The 25,017-nt window shown below is 37.3% G+C and overlaps 1 protein-coding gene across 3 annotated transcripts in view; it reads left to right on the forward strand.

Moving 5' to 3' along the window:
• Positions 1-25,017, forward strand: part of PPP1R12B (protein phosphatase 1 regulatory subunit 12B) — a 323,111-nt gene that overhangs the window by 252,233 nt on the left and 45,861 nt on the right. The window contains exon 1 of one of the 3 annotated variants that reach the window (XM_077157412.1): positions 16,275-17,375. The exons of the other annotated variants lie outside the window; for them this stretch is intronic. Within the exon in view, the coding sequence (XP_077013527.1) occupies positions 17,274-17,375 (102 nt within the window). The 5' untranslated portion in view covers positions 16,275-17,273. Of the gene's footprint in view, positions 1-16,274; positions 17,376-25,017 lie in introns of those variants that run through there. 3 annotated transcript variants of the gene reach the window in all.

Below are 25,017 nucleotides of genomic sequence, written 5' to 3' on the forward strand. Positions count from 1 at the left end.
AAAGGAAAATAAAAATGGGCAAAAAAACAACTAGAAGGAAAAATATGAGAGAATCATATGAAAAACTCTGAGATATATTCTGTAACCACATTTTGAAGAGTGCTTTGAAAACTATTGCTTTTTTATTTCTTTGCTTTGTACATATGTTATACTATATGTTGTACTATACAAAAAAAAACATTTTTTAAAAATGGGCAAAAGATTTGAATAGGCATTTCTCCAAAAATATACAAATAGCCAATAAATACATGAAAAGATGCTCAATATCATTAGCTATTAAGGAAATGCAGATCAAGACCAGTGAGATACTATCTTACACCCGCTAGAATGGCTCCTATTTTAAAAAATGGAAAATAACAAATGCTGTAAGAATATAGAGAAATAGGGACATTACTTAGTTGTTGATGGAAATGTAAAATGGTGCAACCACTGTGAAAAACAGTTTGGCAGTTCCTTAGAAGTTGTATAAGCATATGACTTGGCAATCCACTTTTTGGTATATACCAAAAAATGTAGTATGTATATAAAATGGAATATTATTCAGTTGTTAATAAAGGAATGAGGTTCTGATGCATGTGACAACATGGTGAACCTTAAAGACTTCATGTTGTGTGAAATAAGTCAGACCAGAAACAAAAGGGCAACTACTGTATGATTTCACTAATATGAAAGAAGCAGACTATGTAAATTCATAAAGTTAGAAAGTAGAATACAAGTTACCAGGGGCTGGATGGGAGGGGAAATGGGGAGTTAATGTTTAATTCGTTTGGAGTTTCTGTCTGGAGTGATGGAAAATTTTGGCAATGGATTATTGTGATGCAGGCACAACTTTGTGAATGTAACTAACAACATTGAATTGTATATTTGAAAAGGAATTTAAAAGGGAAATTTTAGGTTGTATATAAGCTACCACACACACAAAAAGTAGAACTGGACAGCACAAAGAGTAATCTCTAATGTAAACAGTTGCTAAGATTGACAGCATAACATAATAATATTGTTTCATCAATTTTAATAAAAGTACCACACTAATGTAAATCTTAGTAATAGGGTATATTTTGTGTGTAGAGGAGGGTATATGTGAACTCTGAACTTTTTGCATTGTTGGGAATTATATCATGTAACCCATTAAAGGTATGTTCATGTTCCAAACCCGGGTCCAAGGGGTATGAACCCATTTGTAAATAGTAGTCTGAAGATGTTATTAGTTAAGGTGTGCCCCCACTGAGGATGGGTGTTAATCCAATAGAGCTGAGGTCCTTATAAGCAAAGAAAATTAGACACAGAGATGGAAGCCACAGGGAGCAACCAGTAGCTGATGTCAGTGGAACCTGAAAGAGAAAGGAGAAAATGCTGTCATGTGCAAGGAACCCCAGAGGTTGTTGGCTAGCCAGAAGATACTGACCTGGAAGGAAACAAACCATCTAGCTCTGAAATCATGAGCCAATATATTCCTGTTGGTAAGCCAACCCATTGTATGATATTTGTTTTAGCAGTCAGGAAACTAATACATGCATGTTTTTTTTTAGTAAATATTCAACTGCTCTAATTTTAAAAAATTAGAAAGAGCTTCCAATGTGTACATAGGGACTGAATAGGATTGTGGAGCTACCTTTAGGTAACCTTAATGTTAGAAGTAATCAGTTCCAAGAGATTTTATAGCACGATAAAACAAAGCCTCTCTAGGTTTTACAGGCTAATAGTTATGATAATTATTTTTAGCAGTTGATTGATTGTAGTTGATATACACTTTTGCAGGTATGTCCCATTCCCTTCCAACCTACACATATTTCTGTATACTCTACTCAGTTCTGCTCTGAACCAAACAAGTTATATTCTTTCTCATTTATCTATTGCTTCTTCTGTCCCTCCATGTTCTCTCCTTCCTTATATAGTGTTCAGTCCTGGCCCTACTCAAAATATTCACTAGATGAAGCTTTAAAAAAATTTTTTTGTCACTTTGATCTATCTTGGGTAAATGCCAGAATCCGTTCTGCAGGCAAGTAGTCACATCGAATGGCAAATACAGAAAGCAAAATAACTGAAATAGTTTATTTGTAAACTTGATAATTGCGTCATGTTTGATGCCCAAAATGTAATATGCTTACAAATTCTGAAAACACTGGCAGTTACCACCACCTTCTTTGTATGGTAATGAATACTGTTGATCATGAATTGTCAGTTTGTTGGGGGCAGAGTGTGTAGAGGGATGGCCTTGTTGTACATTTAGGGAAAAAATGAGGAGAAATCCAAACATTCTTTTCTTGAAATAATAGTTAAAGACTATACTTTCTTTTAGCTAAAGCTCTCCTATGACATTTAGGAAATCCCCATTCATGCCATAGACCACACAAACAATTTTCAGGGTGTGTTTGGGTAGTCTGAATGTTTGCATAGTGAAACTCTGACAGTCTGACATTGGAGATGATTCTGAGACTCTTATCAACCATGCAAAAAAATAATAATAATTCTCTCCTACCTGGTAGTGATATTTGCCCATCAGATCCTAAATTTTGTTTGATGAGTCATGACTTTTTGACTTTTTGTTTTCAGATTTTACTGATCAAGAAGTGTAAATGTGAAGTCAAATCTTGTTCAAAGCACCTCTTCTTGCCAGTTTGATAGCTCAGGAATGAGATGACTGATCCTTCTATCATGCCAGATTAGAAACTCTTCTTGCACTTCTCACAAATGAATGACTTGTACTAGTTCTTTTTCTTATGAGCATCTTTATAACATTGACTTTCAAGCTTTTTTTACTGTGACCCACAGTAAGAAATACATTTTCTCCTGTCACCCAGAATACGTATAAATGTATTATAGAAAGTAAAGTAAGCATACCCTTACTTTATTGTGTGTAATGTATACTGACATTTGCTGTTCTGTTTCACAGTTTATTGATCTGATTATGAGCCACTAAATTGATTCATGACCAACTAATGAGTCTCAGTTGGAACTTGCTGTGCTTCCAGCTCAAGTAATTGCTGCTTCTACCAGCAAACCCAATTATTTGGTGAAGATATAATCGTAGAGTCCTTTACAACAAGAGGTCATCTTTCAGACGGTCTCTGGGGTTAAAGGAAGTCTTGCTCCCCTTTTCTACTCCAGTAAGATGAAAGAACTGTTGTTGTTTTAGTTTGTTTATGTTTTTGTTTTTGCTTTGTTTTTAATTTTGAAACAACTTCAGACTCACAGGAATATTTCAAGAATAGTACCAAGAACTCCCTTATACCCTTCTCCCAAAGATCCCATTCAGGTTCACCAGTTGTCCCAATCCTTAGAGGTATTTGTGCTATGACCATTCTAACTTTTTCATATTGAAAAGGGTGTCAATAATATGGAATAGGGAGATGAAACTAGTTGATGTTCTGGAGAGGCTGAACCCTCTGGGTTTCAGGACTTAGCTGCCTTGTGAACCCACCTGAAGGTTATAGGTTTTTGGAAAGTAATCATAGTGCATGGAGCCTTTGTAGAATCTCAGACAGAGCCCAAGGTGTTCTTTAGAGTTGGCAAGGATGTTTTTGGTTAGGGTTTGGTAAACCACGGTAAATAGTGATATCTAGCTGAGACTTGTGTAAGAGTACCTTCCAGAATAGCCTTTTGACTCTTATTTGAACTCTCTCAGCCACTGATACCTTATTTTGTTACAATTCTTTTCCCCCTTTTGGTTGAAAGGTGTGCTGGTTTGAAAGGATATATGCCCCCTAAGAAAGCCATGTTTTAATATAAATCCCGTTTCATAAAGGTAGAATAATCTCTATTCAATACTGTATATTTGAAACTGTAATGAGATCATCTCCCTGGTTGATGTGATTTAGTTAAGAATGGTTGTTAAACCGGATTAGGGGATGACATGTCTCCACCCATTTGAGTGGATCTTGATTAATTTCTGAAGTCCTATGAAAGAGGAAATATTTTGGAGATTCAGAGAGAGCAACACTACAAAGCAGAGAGTCCACCAGCCAGTGACCTTTGGAGATGAAGAAGAAAGACACCTCCCGGGGAGCTTCATGAAATAGGAAGCCAGGAGAGAAAGCTAGCAGATGACACCATGTTCACCGCCTTCTCACTTAAGAGAGAAACCCTGAACGTCATCGGCCTTCTTGAACCAAGGTATCTTTCCCTGGATGCCTTTGATTGGACGTTACTATAGATTTGTTGTAATGGGGACATTTTCTCGGCCTTAGAACTGTAAACTAGCAACTCATTAAATCACCCCTTTTAAAAACCATTCCGTTTCTGGTATATTGCATTCTGGCAGCTAGCAAACTAGAACAGAAGGCTTTGTTGATCCCATGGTGCGAGGACCAAGCTCATCCCTAGGAGTCATATCCCATGTTGCCAGGGAGACATTCACCCCAGGATGTCATGTCCCACTTAGCGGGGAGGATAATGATATTACTTGCAGAGTTGGGCTTAGAGGGAGAAGGGCCACATCTCAGCAACAAAAGAGGTCCTCTGAAAGTAACTCTTAGGCATAATTTTAGGTAGGCTTACTTCTCCATTATATGCATAAGCTTCACAAGGGCACGTCTCAAGATCAAGGGCTTGACTCTGCATATGAACTCACTGCCCTTCCCCTTATATAGGACATGACTCCCCGGGGTATAAATCTCCCTTGCAACATAGGACCTGACTTTCGGGCATGAGCCAGGACACGGCATCATGGAATTGAGAAAGCTTTCTTGACCAAAAGGGAAAAAAGAGAGAAATGAGACAAAATAAAGTCTCAATGGCTGAGAGATTTCAAACAACAACAACAACAAAAAGTCGTGGGGTTATCCTGGAGTTTATTCATATGCACTATACAGATATCCCTTTTGAGTTTATAGTGTATTGGAATGGCTAGAGGGAAGTACCTGAAACTGTTGAACTGTGTTTCAGTAGCCTTGATTCTTAAATACAATTGTATAACTATATAGCTTTTACAATGTGACCCTATGATTCTGAAAATTTTGTGTCTTGATGCTCTTTTTATCCAGGTTATGGACAGATTAGTAAAAAAATAAGGATAAAAAATAAATAATAGGGGAGATAAATAGTTTAAAAATGGGTGGATTAAGCACTGGTGGTCAGTGAGAGGGAGGGGCAAGTGGTATGGGATGTATGACTTTTTCTTTTCTCTTTTTTCCTTTTCTGGAGTGATACAAATGTTCTAAAAATGATCATGATGATGAATATAAAACTATGTGATGATATTGTGAGGCACTGATTGTATAATATGGTAGAACCGTATGTGTGTGAAGATTTCTCAATAAAAATGTTACAAGAAAAAAGAAAAGATCAAGAGCTTGGCCTATTAACTTGGGAGTCCCTAATGTTTGAGACAGCAGCAGGGGTTTACCCAGTGATAAAGTTTAATAGTTCCATATTTTTCCTCCTATCCCTCAATGGACTTTGCCAATACTTTTCAAATATCTGCTCGACATACTCTGGGATGTACCTGGGCATTACATTAAGCAATACAGAATTACAAGCCCTCATTCTCATTCTGGGCTCCATGTGTCTGGGTTGTTTAAATGAGCTATCCAGACAGGTTAAGTTAGATTATGTGCTAAAAAAACTTTAGATTTTGGACAAAACAAACATCTCTTCATTTGATCTCATATAGTATGTGAAGTTCTAAAATACAGACAATATCCTCTTTACCTCTGTATTCTGTTTTACATTAGTCTCAACCCTATCAGCTTCATTCTTATCTTTGATTGAAGCCTGAGAATCTTTTTCCATTTCTTTAACATTTGTGTGTGGCAATGCTGACTTCCAGGCCTGCAAAACTCCTATTCTGAGTTTTAAGTGCCATGTAGGTACCCAAACTTCCAGGGAAATACCAGGTTATACATATATATATATATATGTATGTATACGTATATATGTATACAGCCTCTCAAAATCTCAAAATAACAAGTACAGTGCCAGACTGTGACTGCTATAACAGCTTACAAGCTAGGCTCCAATTTTCTTATAAGTATTTTCTAAAAGAGACTCTACAATATTTGCTTTTTTGTTTTGACTTATTTAGCATCATGTAATGTTTCCCAGGTTTATTCACTTTGCTGCTTGCTTCACAACTTTATTCCCTTCTGTAGCAGCACAATATTTGATCATTTCTATACACCACAGTTCACCGTTCTGCTTCTCAGTCATTGTGTCCTTCAGCCACCTCCATCCATTGGGCATCATGTATAATATCCAAAGTCAATAGTCCATTTCTCACATTATCCTCACTTAGTTGTATAATCATCAACACTCTCAATTTTAGACAATTTTCATTGTTCCAAAGAGAAAAATAACCTATAAACACCCTCACCAAAGAGAAAATCCAAATCTCCCCTTACCTCTGTCCTTCCCCCCATTATTTACCCCTGGTATTGCTGTGGTACTGTTAATGTCTTCCTTTTAAACATAGCCCATAGCATGCAATAGTAGTTTTCCCCCTATACTCCGATATTATTTACTCTTTATACAAGATTCATACCTTTGAAGTAGTTCATGCAAGAATTTATTGATATTTGTAGAGTTAATCGATGGGATAAATGGCTCTGTACAACTCCTTTCAATCATGTTCACTTTCAATTTGACAGTATTACTTACAGACCCATTAATGAACTGCCTTCACTTCTATCCAATCCCTAACATTTAAATCCAACCTCATTAGCTAACCATTCACCCATCTCTAGCTTCCATGTCTCTCTAGGGCCCCTATATTCTGTATATAAGCCTCTGAGTTTACCTTTACCAAGGTCATAAAAACGAAATCATACAGTATCTATCCTTTTGTGTCTGGCTTATTTTACTCAGTATTATATCCTCAAGGTTCATCCATGTTGTCATATGCTTTATAGGATGTCATTTTGTCTTACTGCTGCATAATATTCCATCATATGTATATACCTCATTTGGTTTATCCACTCTTCTATTGGTGGGCACTTGGGTTGTTTCCATCTTTTGGCAATTGTGAATAATACTGCTATGAATATCGAAGAGCAAATATCTCTTTGTGTCACTGCTTTCTGCTGTTCTAGGTATATCCCAAATATTGGTATTGCCAGGTCATGTGGCAACTCAATATTTAGTTTTCTAAGGAACTGCCAAACTGTCTTCCATAGCAGCTGTACCATTATACATTCCCACCAGCAGTTAATAAGTGTTCCAATTTCTTCATATCCTCTCCAACATTTGTAGTTTCCTGTTAGTTTAATAGCAGCTGTTCTTATAGGTATGAGGTGGTAGTTCATTGTAGTCTTGATTTGCATTTCCCTTATAGCTAGCTAATGGAAATGAGCATCTCTTCATGTGCTTTTTAGCCATCTGTGTTTGTGCTTCAGAAAAATATCTATTCATATCTTTAGCCCATTTTATAATTGGGTTGTTTGTTCTTTTGTTGTTGAGTTGTGTGATATCTTCATATATGCAGGATATCACACCTTTATCCAATAGGTGATTTCCAAATATTTTCTCCCAGTGAGTTGGCTCCCTCTTCACCTTTTGACAAAGTCTTTAGAGGCACAAATGCATTTCATTTTGAGGAGTTCCCTTTACCTACTTTTTCTTTTGTTGCTTGTGCTTTGGGTATAAAGTTTAAGAAACTACCTCCTACTCCTAGGTCTTGAAGATGTTTCCCTTTATTTTCTTCTAGGAACTTTGTGGTACTGGTTCTTATATTTAGGTCTTTGATCCACTTTGAATTAATTTTTGATTAGGGTGTAAGATAGGGATCATTTTTCCTTCTTTTAGCTACTGATATCCAGTTCTCCCATGTCCATTTATTGAAGACTATTCTGTCCCAGTGCAGTGAATTCAGGGGCCTTGTTGAAAATCAAGTGAGAGTAGATTTTGTAGTCTATCACCACACTCCTGAGTCAATCCATTGGTCAATACTTCTATCTTTGTGCCAGTACCATGCTGTTTTGACTACTGTGGCTTTATAATAAGCTTTAAAATCAGAAAGTGTTAATCCTCCCACTTCTTTCTTCTTTTTTGCATATTTTTAGTTACTCAGGGTCTCTTTCCCTTCCAAATGAATTTGGTAGCTAGCTTTTCCAAGTCATTGAAGTAGGTTGTTGGAATTTTTATTGGTATTGTATTGAATCTATACATTGATTTTTGTGTAGAATTGACATTTTAACAACAATTAACTTTCCTGTCAGTGAGCAGGGAGTGTCTTTCACCTATTGAAAAATCTTTTATTTCTTTTAACAATGTTATATTGTACAGGCCCCACAGGTTCTTTACATCTCTGGTTAAAGTTATTCCTAGATACTTGATTCTTTTGGTTGCCATTTTGAATGGAATTTTTAACTGTCTCCTCAGGTCATTGCTTGTGTGTAGAAACATAACTGATTTTTGCTTGTTAATCTTTCATTCCGCCACTTTACTGCAGTTGTTTATTAGCTCAAGAAGCTTAGTCAAAGATTTCTCAGGATTTTCCAAGTATAGTATCATGTCATCTGCAAATAGTTTTACCTCTTCCTTTCCAATTTGGATGACTTTTATTTCTTTTTCTTGCCTGATTGCTCTAGCTAGAACTTCTGGGCCAATGTTGAATAATAGTGGTGACAGACGGTATCCTTTCCTCATTCCTGATCTTAGGGGGAAGGCTTTCAGTCTCTCCTTACTGAGTATGATGCTGGCTATGTATTTTTCATATATGCCCTTTATCATATTTCAGAAGTTTGATTCCTACCTTTGAAGTGTTTTTATTAGAAAAGGATCTTGAATTTTGTTGACTGCCTTTTCAGCACCACTTAAGATGAATATGTGATTTTTCCCTTTTGAATTATAAATGTGCTGTATTACACTGATTAATTTTCTTGCATTGAACCAACCTTGCATTCCTGGTATAACTCCACTTGGTTGTGGTGTATAATTCTTTTAATGTGTTGTTGGATTTGGTTTGCGAGTATTTTGTTAAGAATTTTTGTCATCTATATTCATTGGGGAGATTGGCCTGTAATTTTCCTTTCTTATATCATCTGTACCTGGTTTTGGTATTAGCATGATGTTAGCTTCATAAAATGAGTTAGGTATTATTCCTTTTTCCTCAATTTTTTGAAAAAGTTTGAGCAGGACTGGTGTTAGTTCTTTTTGGAGTGTTTGATAAAATTCCCCTGTGAAGCCATCTGACCCTGAGCTTTTCTTTGTAGGAATATTTTTGATGATGGATTGAATCTCTTTACTTGTGATTGGTTTGTTGAGATCTTCTATTTCTTCCTGAGTCAGTATACCTTGTTTGTGTATTTCCAGGAATTTGTCCATTTCACCTAAGTTGTCTAGTTTTTTGGCTTATAGTTATTCATAATATCCTCTTATGATTTCTTTTGTTTCTTCAGGGTCTGTGATAGTGCATCCCTCTCATTTCTGATTTTGTTTATTTGCATCCTCTCTCTGTTAAGCCTTTACTCTTTCTTGTTTTTTTAATGTAGGCATTTGGGACAATAAATTTCCCTCTCAGAACAGCCTTTGCTGTAAACACCAGGATATACAACACATCCCATAAGCTCTGATGTGTTGTATTCTCATTTTCATTTGTCTCCAGATAGCTACCGATTTCTCTAGCAGTTTCTTCTTTGACCCACTGGTTGTTTAAGAGTGTGTTATTTAATCTCCATGTATTTGTGAAAGTTCTCATTCTTTGGTGGTTGTTGATCCCCAGCTACATCCCATTGTGATCAGAGAAAGTACTTTGAATAATTTCAGTGTTTTTTAATTTATAAAGACCTGTTCTGTGCCCCAGCATATGATCTATCCTGAAGAATGTTCCATGAGCACTAGAGAAGAATGTATATCCTGGTGTTTGAGAGGCATAATAATTGATATATGTCTGATTCTATATATATCTAATTCATTTATTATATTAAGTTCTCTGTTTCCTTGTTGATCCTCTGTCTGGTTGTTCTATCTATAGAGGAGAGTGGTGTATTGAAGTCTCCCACTATTATTGTTGAAATGTCTCTTGTTCCTTTCTGGTTTGCCTCATGTACTTTGGAGCCCCTTAATTATGAACTCAACATTTATGACTATTTCTTCTTGATAAATTGTCCCTTTTATTAACATGTAGTGTCTTTCTTTGTCTCTTTAGACTTCTTTACATTTAACATCTATTTTGTCAGATATTATTATAGTTACTCCTGCTTTCTTTTGGGTACAGCTTGCATGGAACAACATCTTTTTCCATCCTTTCACTTTCAATCTATTTGTGTCCGTGGGTCTAAGATGAGTCTCTTGTAAGCAGCATATAGATGGATCTTATTTCTTTATCTGTGCCAATTTGCCAATCTGTGTCTATTAATTGGTGGGTTTACTGTATTAACATTCAGAGTTATTATTATAAAGGCATTTCTTGAATCTACCATCTAATCCTTTGGATTTTATTTGTCAGATGATGTGTATTCTTTTCCTTCTTTCTCTTTTTATCCTTTAAGTTACCCTTACTGGTACTCTTCAATTCTGTGCTCTCCACAAGACCTCCCTCTCCTGTCTTTTTATTTCAGCCAATGGAACTCCCTTTAGTATTTCTTGTAGGGCCAGTCTCTTGTTGACAGATTCTCTCAGACTTTGTCTGTCTGTGAAAAGTATAATCTCTCCCTCACTTTTGAAGGACAATTTGGCTTGGTACAAAATTTTAGCTGAAAGTCTTTCTTATTCAGGATCTTAAATATATCATACCACTGCCTTCTCACTTCCATGATGCCTGTTGAGTAGTCTGAACTAATTCTTATGTAGTTTCCTTTGTATGTGGAGAGTTGCTTTTCTCTTGCCACTTTCAGGATTTTCTGCTTCTCTTCAACATTTGAGACCGATTAGTATGTGTCTTGGAGTAAGCCTGTTTGGATTTATTTTATTTGGAAGTTCATTGGGCTTCTTTGATTTGCATGTTTGTCTTTTATATTGGTTGGGAGGTTTTCCCTCATTATCTCCTCATTATCTCTTCCTGTCCCTTCACTCTTCTCTTCTCCTTCTGGAACACCAGTGATTCTTGTATTTGTGCATGTTGTGTTATCCATCATTTCTCTGAGATCCGATTCACATTTTTCCATCTTTTTTTGCCATGTGTTCTTTTGTGTGTTTGAAATCAATTGTCCTGTCCTCTAGTTGGCTGTTTTTTCTTTTACATCCTGAAATCTGCTGTTGTGTGTCTCTAGTATATTTTTTTATTTGGTCTACAATATCTTTCATTTCTGTGATATCTGCTATTTTCTGCCTATTCTTTCAAAATTCTTCTTTATGATCTTCTAGTGTCTTCTTGATCGCCTTTATATCATTAGCTAACCCCATTAAATTTATTTAGTAGAGTTATATGAACATCTTTAATTAATTGTTCCAAAGTCTGTGTCTCTCCAATATTTTAATTTCATCATTAAGTTGAGCTCTGTCTCCATCTTCATATGCTTTGTGATTTTCTGTTAACTTCAAGGAATTTAATTATCTTGATCAGTCACTTTGGCAGCTGATTTCTCTCAGTTATCTAAAGTTTTATATTTGTGGGACAGACATGAGGCAGGGATGCTACACTGCTACCCAGGAGCATGGGGTGCAGGGCACTGGTTTGTTGAGGACGGGGGTGTGACACGGGACATGGAGGCAGCCTGCAGCAGGAAGCAGGTCATGGGGACTGTGCAGTGGGGCACAGAGCAAGGAGCAAGTGGGTGGGGCACGGGTGCATGGAAGTAGGTCACAGTGAGCAGAGTACAAGGGGCACAAGGCATGGGTGTAGGGTTTGGGATGCAGGAGTGTGGGGTATATGTGCCTGCATACATCGGGGTATGGATCACAGATGCACTCATGCACAGGGGTGAGGAGCACAGGTATAGGGGGATGGGGTGTGGATTGGGAGCTCAGGGTGTGAGGCATACTTGTGTGGTGGCTGGGGCTCAGGTTGGGAGTCGGGACATAGGTGCATGCATGCACTGGTTATGGTGGGGCAGTGCACAGAGGCAAGGAAGGCCAGAGTGCAGAGTGGTGGTGGTGGGGCAGTGGGGAAGTGCTTGGTGTTGCAGAGGGCAGGTCTTGGGTGCAGGGAGCAATGCATTTGGGCATGGTGCATTCAAGGGACACGTCATAGCTTACTTCCTTATTCCCACCTCCCTGTCTGTGCACTCCTAAGGGCTCCTGGCCTCCATTTGGAAAGGGATACATTGGGCTGTCTGGACTAACTGGATGTTTTCTGGTTTTCTCCCTCTCAATTCCTCAGTTTTTTCATTGAGGACCTCCCTGAGTAGTGTAGAAGACCCTCTGAGGTCATTTGCACCCTGAAACCACTGTCCTGGTCATTTTTCTGTCACATCTCGTGAACTCAGCCTATCCTATTCTGCCATCTTTCTGGAAGTCCCATGTGTGGCTTTTAAGCAGATTTCTGTGTTCTTTTGTCATGTTCCTGTCATTGTTTAAGCGCTTCTCTGCTTTCTGGCACACCAAAATATTTAAGCTCATTTTCTTTTCCTTCCCCGACTCTGGAAGTAACCATTTCTGCAGAGAACTTGTTATTTTAGTGGAGAATGGCATTTAGAAACAATGATCTGGGCCCTAGATGTGCGGATGTTAATGGGATATTGCTTATCCCAGGCCCTCTGTGTGGACAGAGCTAGGAAATACATATTTAGATGCATTTACTTACATACACCCAAACACATGTTAGCATCCTTAGTTATTTCTGTATCTGTATATAATGAAATCATTTCACTTCGATGACCTTCAGTTCCTACACACCATCACAGAGTTCATTCTAGCTTTTCACTTCATATTTACACCTGCCTTCTCTAACAATGAGACATTTTGCTCCTATTTAATCCCTTGTATGAAGCTAACCTCCCAACTATACTGGGCTACTGCCCCCGTTGTACACTGTCCCTGTGTGCCAGGGTGCTGTTTTCCCAAAAGGAAGGAAGGTTGGGAGAGAGGGAGGGAGGATGGACGATAGATGAAGTAGTCATTTTTTTTCTTAAAGCTTTTGGAAAGGAGATTTTGGCATCTTTTTCACTAAGTTTTACATAGTCACAAGGAAAATGAATGTATAGAATGTTAAAAACTGTATTTATGTTCTTTGCTTCAGATTTTTATTTAAATCCTTATATATATTTTATAAATGTGTGTGCATATTGTTGAAGCACTCTATGTGATAGCTACTGTTGATTGATCCTGATCATATGCTAGTTTGGATGGCATCTGTATATTAACCTTAAACCACATGGTAACACTCATAGTAACACTCCGAAGTAGGCATTTTATTATCATAGTTTTGGGGAGTAAGCAAGCTAAGACTCAGTGAGACTGAGAAACTTGATCATGCCAGATAGTTAAGCAGGGGTTTGAACTGTAGCCCAGTATATCTGGCTGCAGAGCCCATGCCCTTCCCAAACCGCATGTAATGCATGGTGGTATATTGGTTGCTTTGGGAATCATCACTGAGGAGAAGGGGGGTTTCACCAAATATTATCATTCTTAAACTGTGGCATTTAATTTTCATGATTTAAAATATAAAAACAGGAAAAGCTAGAAATTACTCAACTGGCTCATTAATTTCATCCTCTACTTGGTTTTGGGAGAGTTGAGTCAATGAGAGTCAGAGCTCAAGATTTAAGTCATGAGGCTTTTTACTGGGTTGTTCACACATTTGATATGTGTCATCTCAAAAACAAACACATGTAGTGCCTTCATTTGGAAATTCTTATATTTGTTGGAGGTTCTGTTAAACTGACTACTTGGGACTCTAATTCATTTACCACAAATAACCCCCCAAATTTTAAGGAGTTTTTCCTCCTCTATCTCACCTAGAAGAAATCAAACAGATGAACCAAATATTGTAACTTTTCTGTCCAAAATAAATTATTCTTTAAACACGTGGCTGTTAGCAAAGCTTATTCCTCTAAGGCTGTGAAAGCCATCCTGCTTGGAGGTGTTTCTTTATCAGGCCCTTAAGTTACCATACCTTAATTTGAGAAAGAATAGCCTGAATTATCAATTGCAGAATCCTCCTGGGAAGCACAGAAAGGAGTAATCCGTTCTTGCTTCATGCTTCTTGCTAGATCAATATGTACATGCTTTTATAAAATATATGTAAGGATCTTTGAGCAGAAAACCTATCGATTAGGCAACATTTTGAGTGAACATGTCTGTGTCCTAGCCAAGAATGTTACCTTACCATTTGGCCAGAGTGGACAAAATTGCAGATTGTTTTAATCTCTGGATTCCTAATTTGGGACTGGAACTGGAAATGTGGTATACTATCTGAAAACTAGATTTTCTTTATAACAGAAAGACACAAGATGGTGACCAGGAATATTCCACTCAGATCTTATTTTCACTGGGGTGTGAAGTATACTTTCATGTTCACAGGAAACTAATGCATTTTGAGCCAGAAAGGATGCAATAAATGTTTGTTGGCTGGGCTGAAGAAAAAAATTAAATATGTAAAAGAACAAATAAATAAAAGAAAGTATGACTTTCTGGAGAATGTATCTCTGTCCCATATTTCTGACATTTGCCTGCGAGTGTTTCAGATAATCAGGGATCTTCTTTAAGGATTTGAATTTGTAGATGTATTCAGATCTGCTTTTACTTTTTTTTTTAATCAACCAAAGCTTATTCCTCAGGCTGTCGTATTTTGTTCCCTTCTTACTGGCTGCTAGACTTTGGCTAAGTCATTTAACCTTTCAGAATTTGTTTCTTCATCTGTAAGATAATTGTGAGGTACTTTTCAGCATAGTTGAGAGGATCATTTGAGATCATTTATGTTAAAATACCATGTAAAATAGGAAAGAATTTACATTGTTAGTACTGCCTAGAGGTGGAGATAAGATGAAAGTACCAAAGGACCAAAAGTCCATTTGGGAGTAACAAGTGCTTACATTCCTTCTTCAATTGCCAATGATTATGAAATCACTATATAAATTTTACAGCAACAGGTAAGGAAACTGTACCTGATCAGAATAGTTCTTGCAGTCCCTTTACAGAGTAATATATAACATGGTTACTTTCATTCCACATATTGAAAATGTACCCCTCATCTTTCACTAAACAGTCATGCAGTAGTAGTTTTCCCCTATATTCCTCTATTATTGACTCTTTGTACACAATTCATACCTTTGAAGTGGTTCATGCAGAAACTTGTTTGTATTTGTAGTGTTAAATCGGTCAGATAAATGGCTCTATCCAACCCTTTCAATTATTTTCATCTTCAATATGGCAATGTTACTCATAACCCTACTAATGAACTACCATCACTTCCATCTATTCCCATACATTTATGTTCAGCCTCATTAGGTAACCCTTCATCTATCTCTAGCTTCTGTGTATCTCTAGGTCCCTGTATTCTACATTATAAGACTCTGAGTTTACCTTTACCAAGGTCATATTAGCAAACTCATACAATATTTATCCTTGAAAGATTCACACTTATAGATAGGAATGACTATTTAAGCAGGGCCCATAGCACGATAAGATTCATCATTCTGAATCTTCAGGATAATTGACCTTTGAGGTGCAGCATAATCCTGGTTTCTGGTAAAATTGGTCAGTTTTCTTATGAAATTTTTTTTATTTGAGAATGAATTAGAACTCCTTTACAAATTCTTTCAAACTACTCCTCAGACCAACCCACCCCCACTCCCCAATAGCTGATTGTGTTCCTTGATTTAATTTCACAAAATGTGACAATATCAGGACAATTAGAGGAGAAGGTGCATGTTGGGAAAGTTTGAAGGAAAAAGTATAAATGTCATGTGGAAAAAAGAAAAGGCAGGACAGTTTCCAAGAGCCCAGAGTAAAGTGAGTTGTTACTTTGGGGATAAATCCATTGGCTTAGAAAGCATTTGGCCTAGAAATGTTGGATAGTGTAATGATGACAACAAAGTGCAAAAGATTAAATTTCAGAAGTTTCTTCAAGGCCAATACAAAAATCCTTCGGCATCAAGTAAAGAAGTTCCTTTCTTTTTAACTCTTAATTTTTCCTGTGAGTAACTGAGTCCCATAGTCTTGTATTTTTATTACTATCTCTGTTTTCTCTTTTCTTTTCTGACCCTTCTTTTTTTCTCCCACCCCAACCTCCCACCCCATTCCATCTTGTTCTTTGATTATGGCATCTTACAGGATTCCAGTCAGCTGTATACTTAGAGACTTAGCCATTAAAGCTTCTAATGTACAGAGAGCATCCTTCACAGTGGGCCAAAGTTTCAATTTGTTGGGCTCCCTTGTGGTATAGCAGGAATGACATGTCATTAAAATTCAACATAAACAGCCTGACTGTGCTTTGACTGATGTGTCTGTCTGAGCTTTGTTACTTAAGTTCAGTAGTTGAAAAATCCTCATTCTCATACTTACATGTTCAGAGAAATCAGCCTTAGGGACCACTGCCTATTCTGAGGTGACTTTTGCCCCTGAGCACGCCCCCAAAGAGGCTCCCTTTATTCCTAGAAGCTGGCAGGCTTTCTTTCTCCCTACAAGTGGCAACCCGAATCCTGAGTTGAAAGTGAATCTTTGCCCTTGGCTCCTCTCCAGCATTCCTCACTGAGCGAATAGGGATTTGGAATGTCAGAAAATAGAAGAGGGGAGGGGAAAAGATGTGTGTATGACGGTGAGTGTTTATATGTAAAAGCAGCTTCGTCTGGGAGGACTTAGGGAAACTTGACTTCCTCTGACTGCTTCCTTCTCATAAACTCTTGGTTCCTTATTTATATTTGTTTGTTTGTTTGTTTGTTTTAAGTTGTTTAGCCTGAGTTTATTACAGCAATTCCAAACCCCTTACAGCCAGTGGAGCCAAGCTAAAGGAAGACAGCATGATTTTCAGAGGATTTGTATTTCTTCCCTCTGGATAAAATGACAGGACGGCAGTTGTTCCCAGGCTCATCTCCGGCAGAATTCAAGGTCGTCTTTCATTTGGAATTTAATCTGGTGTCATCACGAACCTAGACTCAGGTTTTATTGAGGAGCAAGCTTCACTAAGAAGTGTCCTTTTGGGAGAATCAAGGAACTAATCATAAAAGGTGTGGCTCAATACCCTCTACCATAAGCTGTCAGTCCTGGGCACTTGTGGTTGAAGCCGAATTGAAAATATTGATGGAACACGCCTCTCAGACTCTGAGTAACTGTGGACTGGTTCAGAGCTCAAGACTATAATTTACAGGGCTGCTTTTATCCTTTATTTAGTTCTATCCAAGTCATCTTGCAACAACTGAAAGGAGAGAATAGAGATTCTGTGAGGGTAGCCTACAGGGGCAATTTTCCAGCTTTGTGTGAAGAATCCACTGTTTGAGTATCTATCTGCATCCTGAGGAACCATGTCCTCTGTATATTCCCGAAGTAAAGAATTCACTCGGAATAGGAAATCTCAGTCTGATTCTCCCCCAGCTTCTCCCTCCCCGACTGCCAAGACATTACGAGTAAGCAGCATTTTTTATTTACATATGTTCATAGTTGTGTCAAAAGTGGAGAATATGTAGATTTTCTTTGGGGGATTAGGTTTAGAGCAAAGGTATTTCAGAGCATATGGGAATCAGCAGAGGGAAAAAAGAAAATTTGCAAATAGACTCTTAGCTTTTCTACAAGAGCTTATGGTTCATAATTCTTAATATAGTCTTAAGTAAAAGCAGATAAATGTATCAGACTACAGTTTATGTCTCTTAGCTTTTAATTTTTAATTTTTCAAACAGTTTTTAAAAAACTGTTTGAAAGTAAGATTTTAGAGTCTTTGTCACTGTATCTTACAGGGATTTAAAAATTTCTATGGCTATATTTATTTGCTGCCTTTCCTGTGTTTGGGAATCAGTACTATATTTCAAAGGGAAAAAGTGCCCAAGTGGTTGTGAAACTATGTGCAATAACTTCAATTATTTGCAAGTTCTCCAGGCATGTTTGTATATGTGTGTATATGAGAGAGTATGCCTGTGATATTTTACATGCCTGTTAGTGATAAAAAGAGAAAAAAAAATAGGAATTATGGATACTTGGAGTCTTACTTCTCAGTCACTGCATTCCACCAGGAAATTTGATATATTAAAGCCAAAGAAATAACTACTTGCCATTGACAACCAGATGTATGGAGGTATTTGTCCTGGGCAGATCCATTTGAGACTTTTCTCCATATTCTGTAGGGAATATCTTTGTTGAAATGATTTGCCTATGACATTTGCACATAATTTAGGGTCTTCCTCTGTAGGAAACTGACGAAGCAAGAACTGTTACCAATAGTAAGCAATGAGAATCCCTAATGGGCATATTAGGTAGTAGACAAGGTAGTTCCTTCTTAGGGAACCATCCAAGAGGAGAGTCAAAGCTTCCTTATTTGGGAAAGTGTGGGGAGAAATCTACAAGAAACCTGAATAGACTGCTGCATTTCTTTTCGGTTGTTTTATCCATTTTCAGTGCCTTTCTCACAGTGTAAATTACCAGGTAGCGTGGTTTTATATGTGGGATGTTGGTCTGGAACCTCAGCCAGAAATATTTAGTTACCAGAATACCAAGAGAATTTTTTTATGAACCTATTTTGTAAAGTCTTCCTGTGAGAGGACCCAGAGAGACTCCAGTGTATATGTCACTGACATTGAGTTGTGGGAGTGTTTTTCAACATGTGGGCTGGACATTTCTTTTCCAAGGAGCCACAGAATCCTTTCTCCCCAGCTGCTGTGAAATATTTTTTGGTGGTTATCAATTGAAGTCACACAACTGAACACCCTTACCTTGGTTAGTGTTTCCCTTTTCTCCCTTCCCTCTTATTAAAATTAGCAGTACCTTTTGGTGGAAAGAGCCCCTTAACATGTTTGCTTACACAAAGGCCTCTCTCTCTCTCTCATGTTTGCTTATCCACAATGCCTAGAGCAATGCAGGATACACGGTAAGCAGTCAACACGTATCTGTATAAGTATGGTCTCCTTTTCCCCCTTTCCATTTTAGCCCCTTTTTTCTCTTGGGTTAAATACTACTTTCTCCTTGTCCCAGTTCTAACAGCTGCCATATACTTCCCACTTTCCCTTGTCTTCCCCTTCCCCACTAGCCTTTTAGACCAAGGTCACAATGGGAGAGAAGTTGAGTATTATTGGATTACAGGAAACCAAAACTAGACAGCTTTAGTAAGAGACTCCTTCCCAGTTTTAGTGGTCAGTGGCCATAGATTCCTACAACAGTAAAGTTGGTTTACTGTAACCAACTTCCAGTGTTCAGATGGCTTGAGACCATACAATAGAGAATGTTGATTGTCATACACCACTCATGTTCAATTATGTTGCTTATATCTTTAATGTCAGAGAAAGTGAAAGTTGTGCCGGACTTACTTGGAGGCTCTTGACATTTAGACGTGATTATTCTTAACTAAGATTTATCTCTTCAGATTCCACTATAGCCTCATACCTTTTCTTATGTCCCAACTAATTAAGGTGCTCTTTAAAAAATAGTTTTGGACAAAATGTGGTATGTACATACAATGGAGTGTTATGCAGCAGTAAGACAAGATGACATCCTGAAGCACATGACAAGATGGATGAGCCTTGAGGACATAATGCTGAGTGAAATAAACTAGACACAAAAGAATAGATACTGCATGACACTACTTTTATGACCACAGTATAGGTAAAATCAGAAGCTTATAATACAGAATATAGGGGACTTAGAAATACATAAAAGCTAGAGATGGGTGAATGATTAGCTAATGAGGTTGAACTCAAATGTAAGGGAATAGATAGAAATGAAGGTGGTCTTCTAGTGGGTCTATGACTAATATTACTGTATTGAAGGTAGGCGAGATTGAAAGGGGTTGTATAGACCTATGTGTCCCACTGATTAACAGTAGGAATATAAATAAGTTCTTGTGTCTGGACTTTAACCTCTTTATAGATTTCACTTGCAGAGTTGGGCTTAGAGAGAGAGAGAGGCCACATCTGAGCAATAAAAGAGGTCCTCCAGAGATGACTCTTAGGCATGCCTGTATAGGCTAAGCTTCTCTGCTATATACATAAGCTTCACAAGAGCAAGCCTCAAGATTAAGGGCTCAGCCTATTGATTTTGGGTGACCCTAACCACAGTATCCGAGGTTTCCCCAATGGTTAATTTTAATAGTTCCATAATTTTTCTCCCATCCCTCATGGGACTTTGCCAATGTCTTTTTTTTTTTTTTTCAGCATGGGCAGGCACTGGGAATCGAACCCAGGTCTCTGGCATAGCAGGCAAGAACTGTGCCTGCTAAGCCACTGTGACCCATCCTGCGAATATCTTGAATATCTTTTGATTATCTGCTTAATATACTCTGGGATGTATCTGGGCATTACATTAAAGCTATGCAGGATTAAAAGCTCTCATTCTTATCCTGGTCTCCTTGTGTTTAGATTGTTTAAATGATCTGTACAGACACATTGTGTTAGATTACGTGCTACATAAAATTTAGGTTCTGGACATAATAAAACTTTCTTCCTTTGATCTCAAAGAGTAGGTGAAGTTCTAAAATACAGGCAATATCTTCCTCACCCCTGTATTCTGAATTATCTTAATTCCAACCTGATTGGTTTCATTCTTACCTCTAAATACCAGGTTATACATATATAAAACAGCCCCCCAAAATCCAGAAATAACAATTACTACTCCGAGTGAATGTGATTGCTATAAAAGCTTATAATCTAGGCCCCAGTTTTCCTTATAAGTATTTTCTAAATATGATCATACAATATTTGCCCCTTTGTTTCTGGCTTATTTTGCCTCACCAAATTTCCCACAGGTTCGTTCACATCATTGCATGCCTCACAACTTTGTTCCTTTTTGTAGCAGTACATATTTGATCATATGTTTACACCATCATACACCAATCTACTTCAGTAGATTGTAGTAGTCAGTGCATCTTACAGCCACCTCTGTCTACTGGGCCTCACATATAATGTCCAAAGTCAGCAGTCCATCAACACTCTCAATTTTAGATAATTTCATTGTTCCCAAGAGAAAGATAGCCAATAAACACACCTTCACTAAATAGAAAATCAAAACCTTCCCCCAACTCTTGCCCCTGGTATTGCTGCGGTACTGTTGATGTTTTTCTGTTAAACATAGCCCATAGCATATGCAATAACATTTCCCCCATACCCCGAAATTATATACTCTTTGTACAAGATTAATACCTTCGCAGTAGTTCATACAGGAACTTATTTATATTTGTAGAGTTATTTGGTGGGACACATGATTCTGTATAAACCCATTCAGTCATGTTCCCCTTCAATATGGTAACATTACTTATAGACCCACTAGTGAACCACCTTCACGTCTGTCTATTCCCTTATAATTAAGTTCAACCTGGTTAGATAACTGTTCATCCATCTCAAACTTCTGTGTATCTATAGGTCCCCTATATTCTGTATTATAAGCCTCCGATTTTATCTTTACCTTGGTTATAAGAGTGGAATCATGCAGTATCTATCCTTTGTGTCTAGCTTATTTCATTCAGCATTATGTCTACAAGGCTCATCCATTTTGTCATGTGCTTCAGGACATTTCGTCTTATTACTACATAATATTCCACTGTATGTATATACCACATTTTATTAATTCACTCATCTGTTGATGAGCACACAGATTGTTTCAGCATCTGACACTTTTAACATTATGTAATTCAATGTTTATTTCATAAAATTAAGATCCTTTTATTAATAATAATAAAATCTAATTCTTGCCTGCAGATTGGGCAGCTAATATACACCTTAATTAAGAATAACTCCCAAAGGATACTGGCGATGGTAATTCAGCTTTGTGAATGTAATAATACCACAGAATTGTACACGTAAAGTGATTAAAATGGGGAATGTTAAGTTATATATATGTGTGTGTGTTACCACATAAAAAATTTTTAAAAAGAATCACTCATGCAGAAGATAGTTCATGTTCCTACCAGCCAAGAAGATTTTCATTTACTTTCTTTAGTTTGTATTTCAAAAATAATAACTATTTTTTTCATTCTCTGAACACAAAATTATACTATTAAGCACAGTTTTAAAAACTTCACCCCTTTCCTTCAACAGGGAGAACACCCATCATCCGTCTTTTTGGTATCCACCACCCTGACATCACCACCCACCCACAACCCCACCACTACCATTGAGAATGGCTGTTGTAAGTGGTACACAGCCCCTAATGATGAAATTTATTTATTTAAATAAATTGCCACTTTTCTTGGCTTGAACCATTTTACACTAGCTCTCCATCTCTTTTGTCTCTAGAAGTTATGGAGCTCCTTGATTAAAAGATCTGTTCATCTCTAATTTGTTACTCAGGAAAAGCACACCGGCTTCCATATTCATACCCATTTCTAATGGAAACCATACCAGGTAGTTAGTTACAAAAATTTGAAGATGCACCCCATGCTCGCATATAGCTTAGGATGCCAGGTTCACACAATTAGTAGAAAAACTTTATTCTGGTAGTAATTTTCCAGCATAAAAAAGAAAATTCAGTACTTCAAATACATTAAACACCTCTGACTTTTGTTGGGCCTAAAGTTTATAAATTCTGTTAATTTAGGGACTGGTCAATTTAGATGATTTAGCATTTTTTATGCTTCCTGAAAGCAAAAGCCAGATTATCATAGGTCAATATTTTCAAGTTATTGTTTGCTAATTTAACAAAATATTTTTCAATACAACATATGTCTGACTAAAACAAATACTGGGAACGGCCCAAAATATTTTGCAGTGCTTATTTGATAATATATGCTTATTGAAGTAGAGTGCGTCATCAACTGAATGCTGGGAAACTTTTAAACAGATTTTCAGATAGTACTTGTGATAATAGGATTTGACGTGCATTTATAAACCAAGATCAGTAGAATTTTCCTATTAATTTGGAATGCTACTCTGTCAGGATTAATATCTCAACAGAAAATACAAATATTTTACATATTTTTCACCTCTGCCATTAATGTACATAAAGGAAACAATTGCCTAGCTTAGTTTTTTATAACTAGTCCTACAAACTCTGATTAGTTTGTAGGACTAGTTATATTTGATAAACAGTTGGCAAACAATTGAGAAAGCCTTCTCATGCCTTCATGAGAGCTCTTGTCTGTATGGCAGTGCTGGTTAGCAGGCAACATTTCTCCCTCTTGGTCTTCCAAACTATTAGGGTTCATATTAATTCTTTTTTTGTTTTGTTTTGTTTTTTCTGTTTTTTAATCAGTTCTTTATTTAAAATTGCTAATACCATATAAAAACATGTCCACAAAAGATAAATTACCCATATGCAATAGGTATCCAATCATATTAATTCTTTACATGTACTTTATACCCTCCTCTGACCAGCACCATAAAGTTAATTAGTGTATTATCTAGTCTTCTGGATCTCTGGCACTGTATCTGGGGCACTACCAAACTAGAATCCATTTTTTACTCCACTTTATTATCTTTTGTCATAGAATGGGAAACATTTGTCTAGGTGAACAGTGCTTAAATTAAAGGTACAATCTGTTGACTCTTTTTTCCCTCTAATTAAAACTTCTAGTGGTTTTTTTTTTTTATTCCAACAATTTAAAAAGAAAGTCAGTAAACAGTAATTCTTCAGGCCAAGGAATCTTCCTAGGAATAAAAGGTATTTGGAACCATTATATGAATCCTAGATAGATACTGAGCTGGTTAACCCATGTCCTACACAGAGCAAGATGATATAGAAGCTAAAGTCTCAGGTTTGATGACTAGAGAGACTGGGAGTTTTGAGGGCATCAGCTCTTTTCCTAGAGTCTCCATATGGCAAAAGAAGAGATGCCAGCTCTGTTCTACCATTGTCCCTCTGATTTTCTGGCTCTGTGATGTGCTAGTTTGAAAGTATTATGTATCCCAGAAAAGCCACATTTTAATCCTGATCCAATCTTGTGGGTGCAGCCATTTCCTTTAATCCTGATTCAATACTGTGGGGCAGAAACTTTTGATTAGATGATCTCCATGGAGATACAGCACACTCAATTGTGAGTGAGACCTTTTGGTAAGTTGGAGATGTGACTCCACCCATTCAAGGTGGGTATTGATTAGTTTACTAGAGTCCTTTAAAGGGGGAAACATTTTGGAGAAACGTCAGATGTAGGGGCTTGGAGAAAGTTCTGTCAGCCCTGAGAGATACAGATGTTTGGAGATGCTCGGAGTGCTCATAGAGAGAACAGATGCCTAGATATAGGCATAGCCCAGTGGACATCACCATGTGCCTTCCCATGAGTTGCTAAGCAAGCCAGAACCCAGAGTTGTGTCCTGGAGGAACTAAGTATATACTTAGAGAGGAAACCATTGGCATCAGAAACTAGAAACAATGGAATTGGGAACAAGGACCAGCAGACACCAGCCACGTGCCCATCCCAGCTGTCAGAGGTTCTGGACAGTATCAACCTTTCTTGAGAAGATAACCTCTTGTTGGTGCCTTAATTTGAACATTTTCACAGCCTTGGAACTGTAAACTTATAACTGTTGAATTACCTTTTAAAAAGCCATTCCATTTCTGGTATATTGCATTCTGGCAGCTTTAGCAAACTAATACAGTGATAAATGGGTATCAAGGCTGCTGCCCTATTTTGAATCCTCCCATAATTAACATCCCATGAGCACCTGCTATGTAGTAGGCCCTATAATGGAGCTGGTATTCAGAAATGAAAGCTATTCCCTGCCCTCAAGGAATGAGAGTCTAATTGGGGAGAAAAATAGGAAAATAAAGGATTATAACGCATGTAGGTAAATGTTCTAATAAAGGTATGTTGCTACAGGGTGCTTTAGATCAGTCAGGTGGTAAATGCATTAGCCTGTTTGAAGAAGAATAGTAGACAAAGAAGAAGAAAACAGCACATTACAAAGGTGGGAAAATATATGAGAAAGTTTGACATTATTTTGAGAGCTGCAGATCAGTGTAGCTCCTGAGTTCAGTGAACTAACTCCTGAGTTCAGACCGATTATTTTCTGGATATCACTATCCCAAATATCTCTAACCTAACATATTAAAAAATGAAAAGTACCCTTTTTCTTCTTGTATCTGCCACCTCAGTTTTTTTATACCATTTTTTACCAAGTTACGTAAACCAGATGG

Source organism: Tamandua tetradactyla, chromosome 4 (assembly GCF_023851605.1).
Source record: "Tamandua tetradactyla isolate mTamTet1 chromosome 4, mTamTet1.pri, whole genome shotgun sequence".
Taxonomy (NCBI): domain Eukaryota; kingdom Metazoa; phylum Chordata; class Mammalia; order Pilosa; family Myrmecophagidae; genus Tamandua; species Tamandua tetradactyla.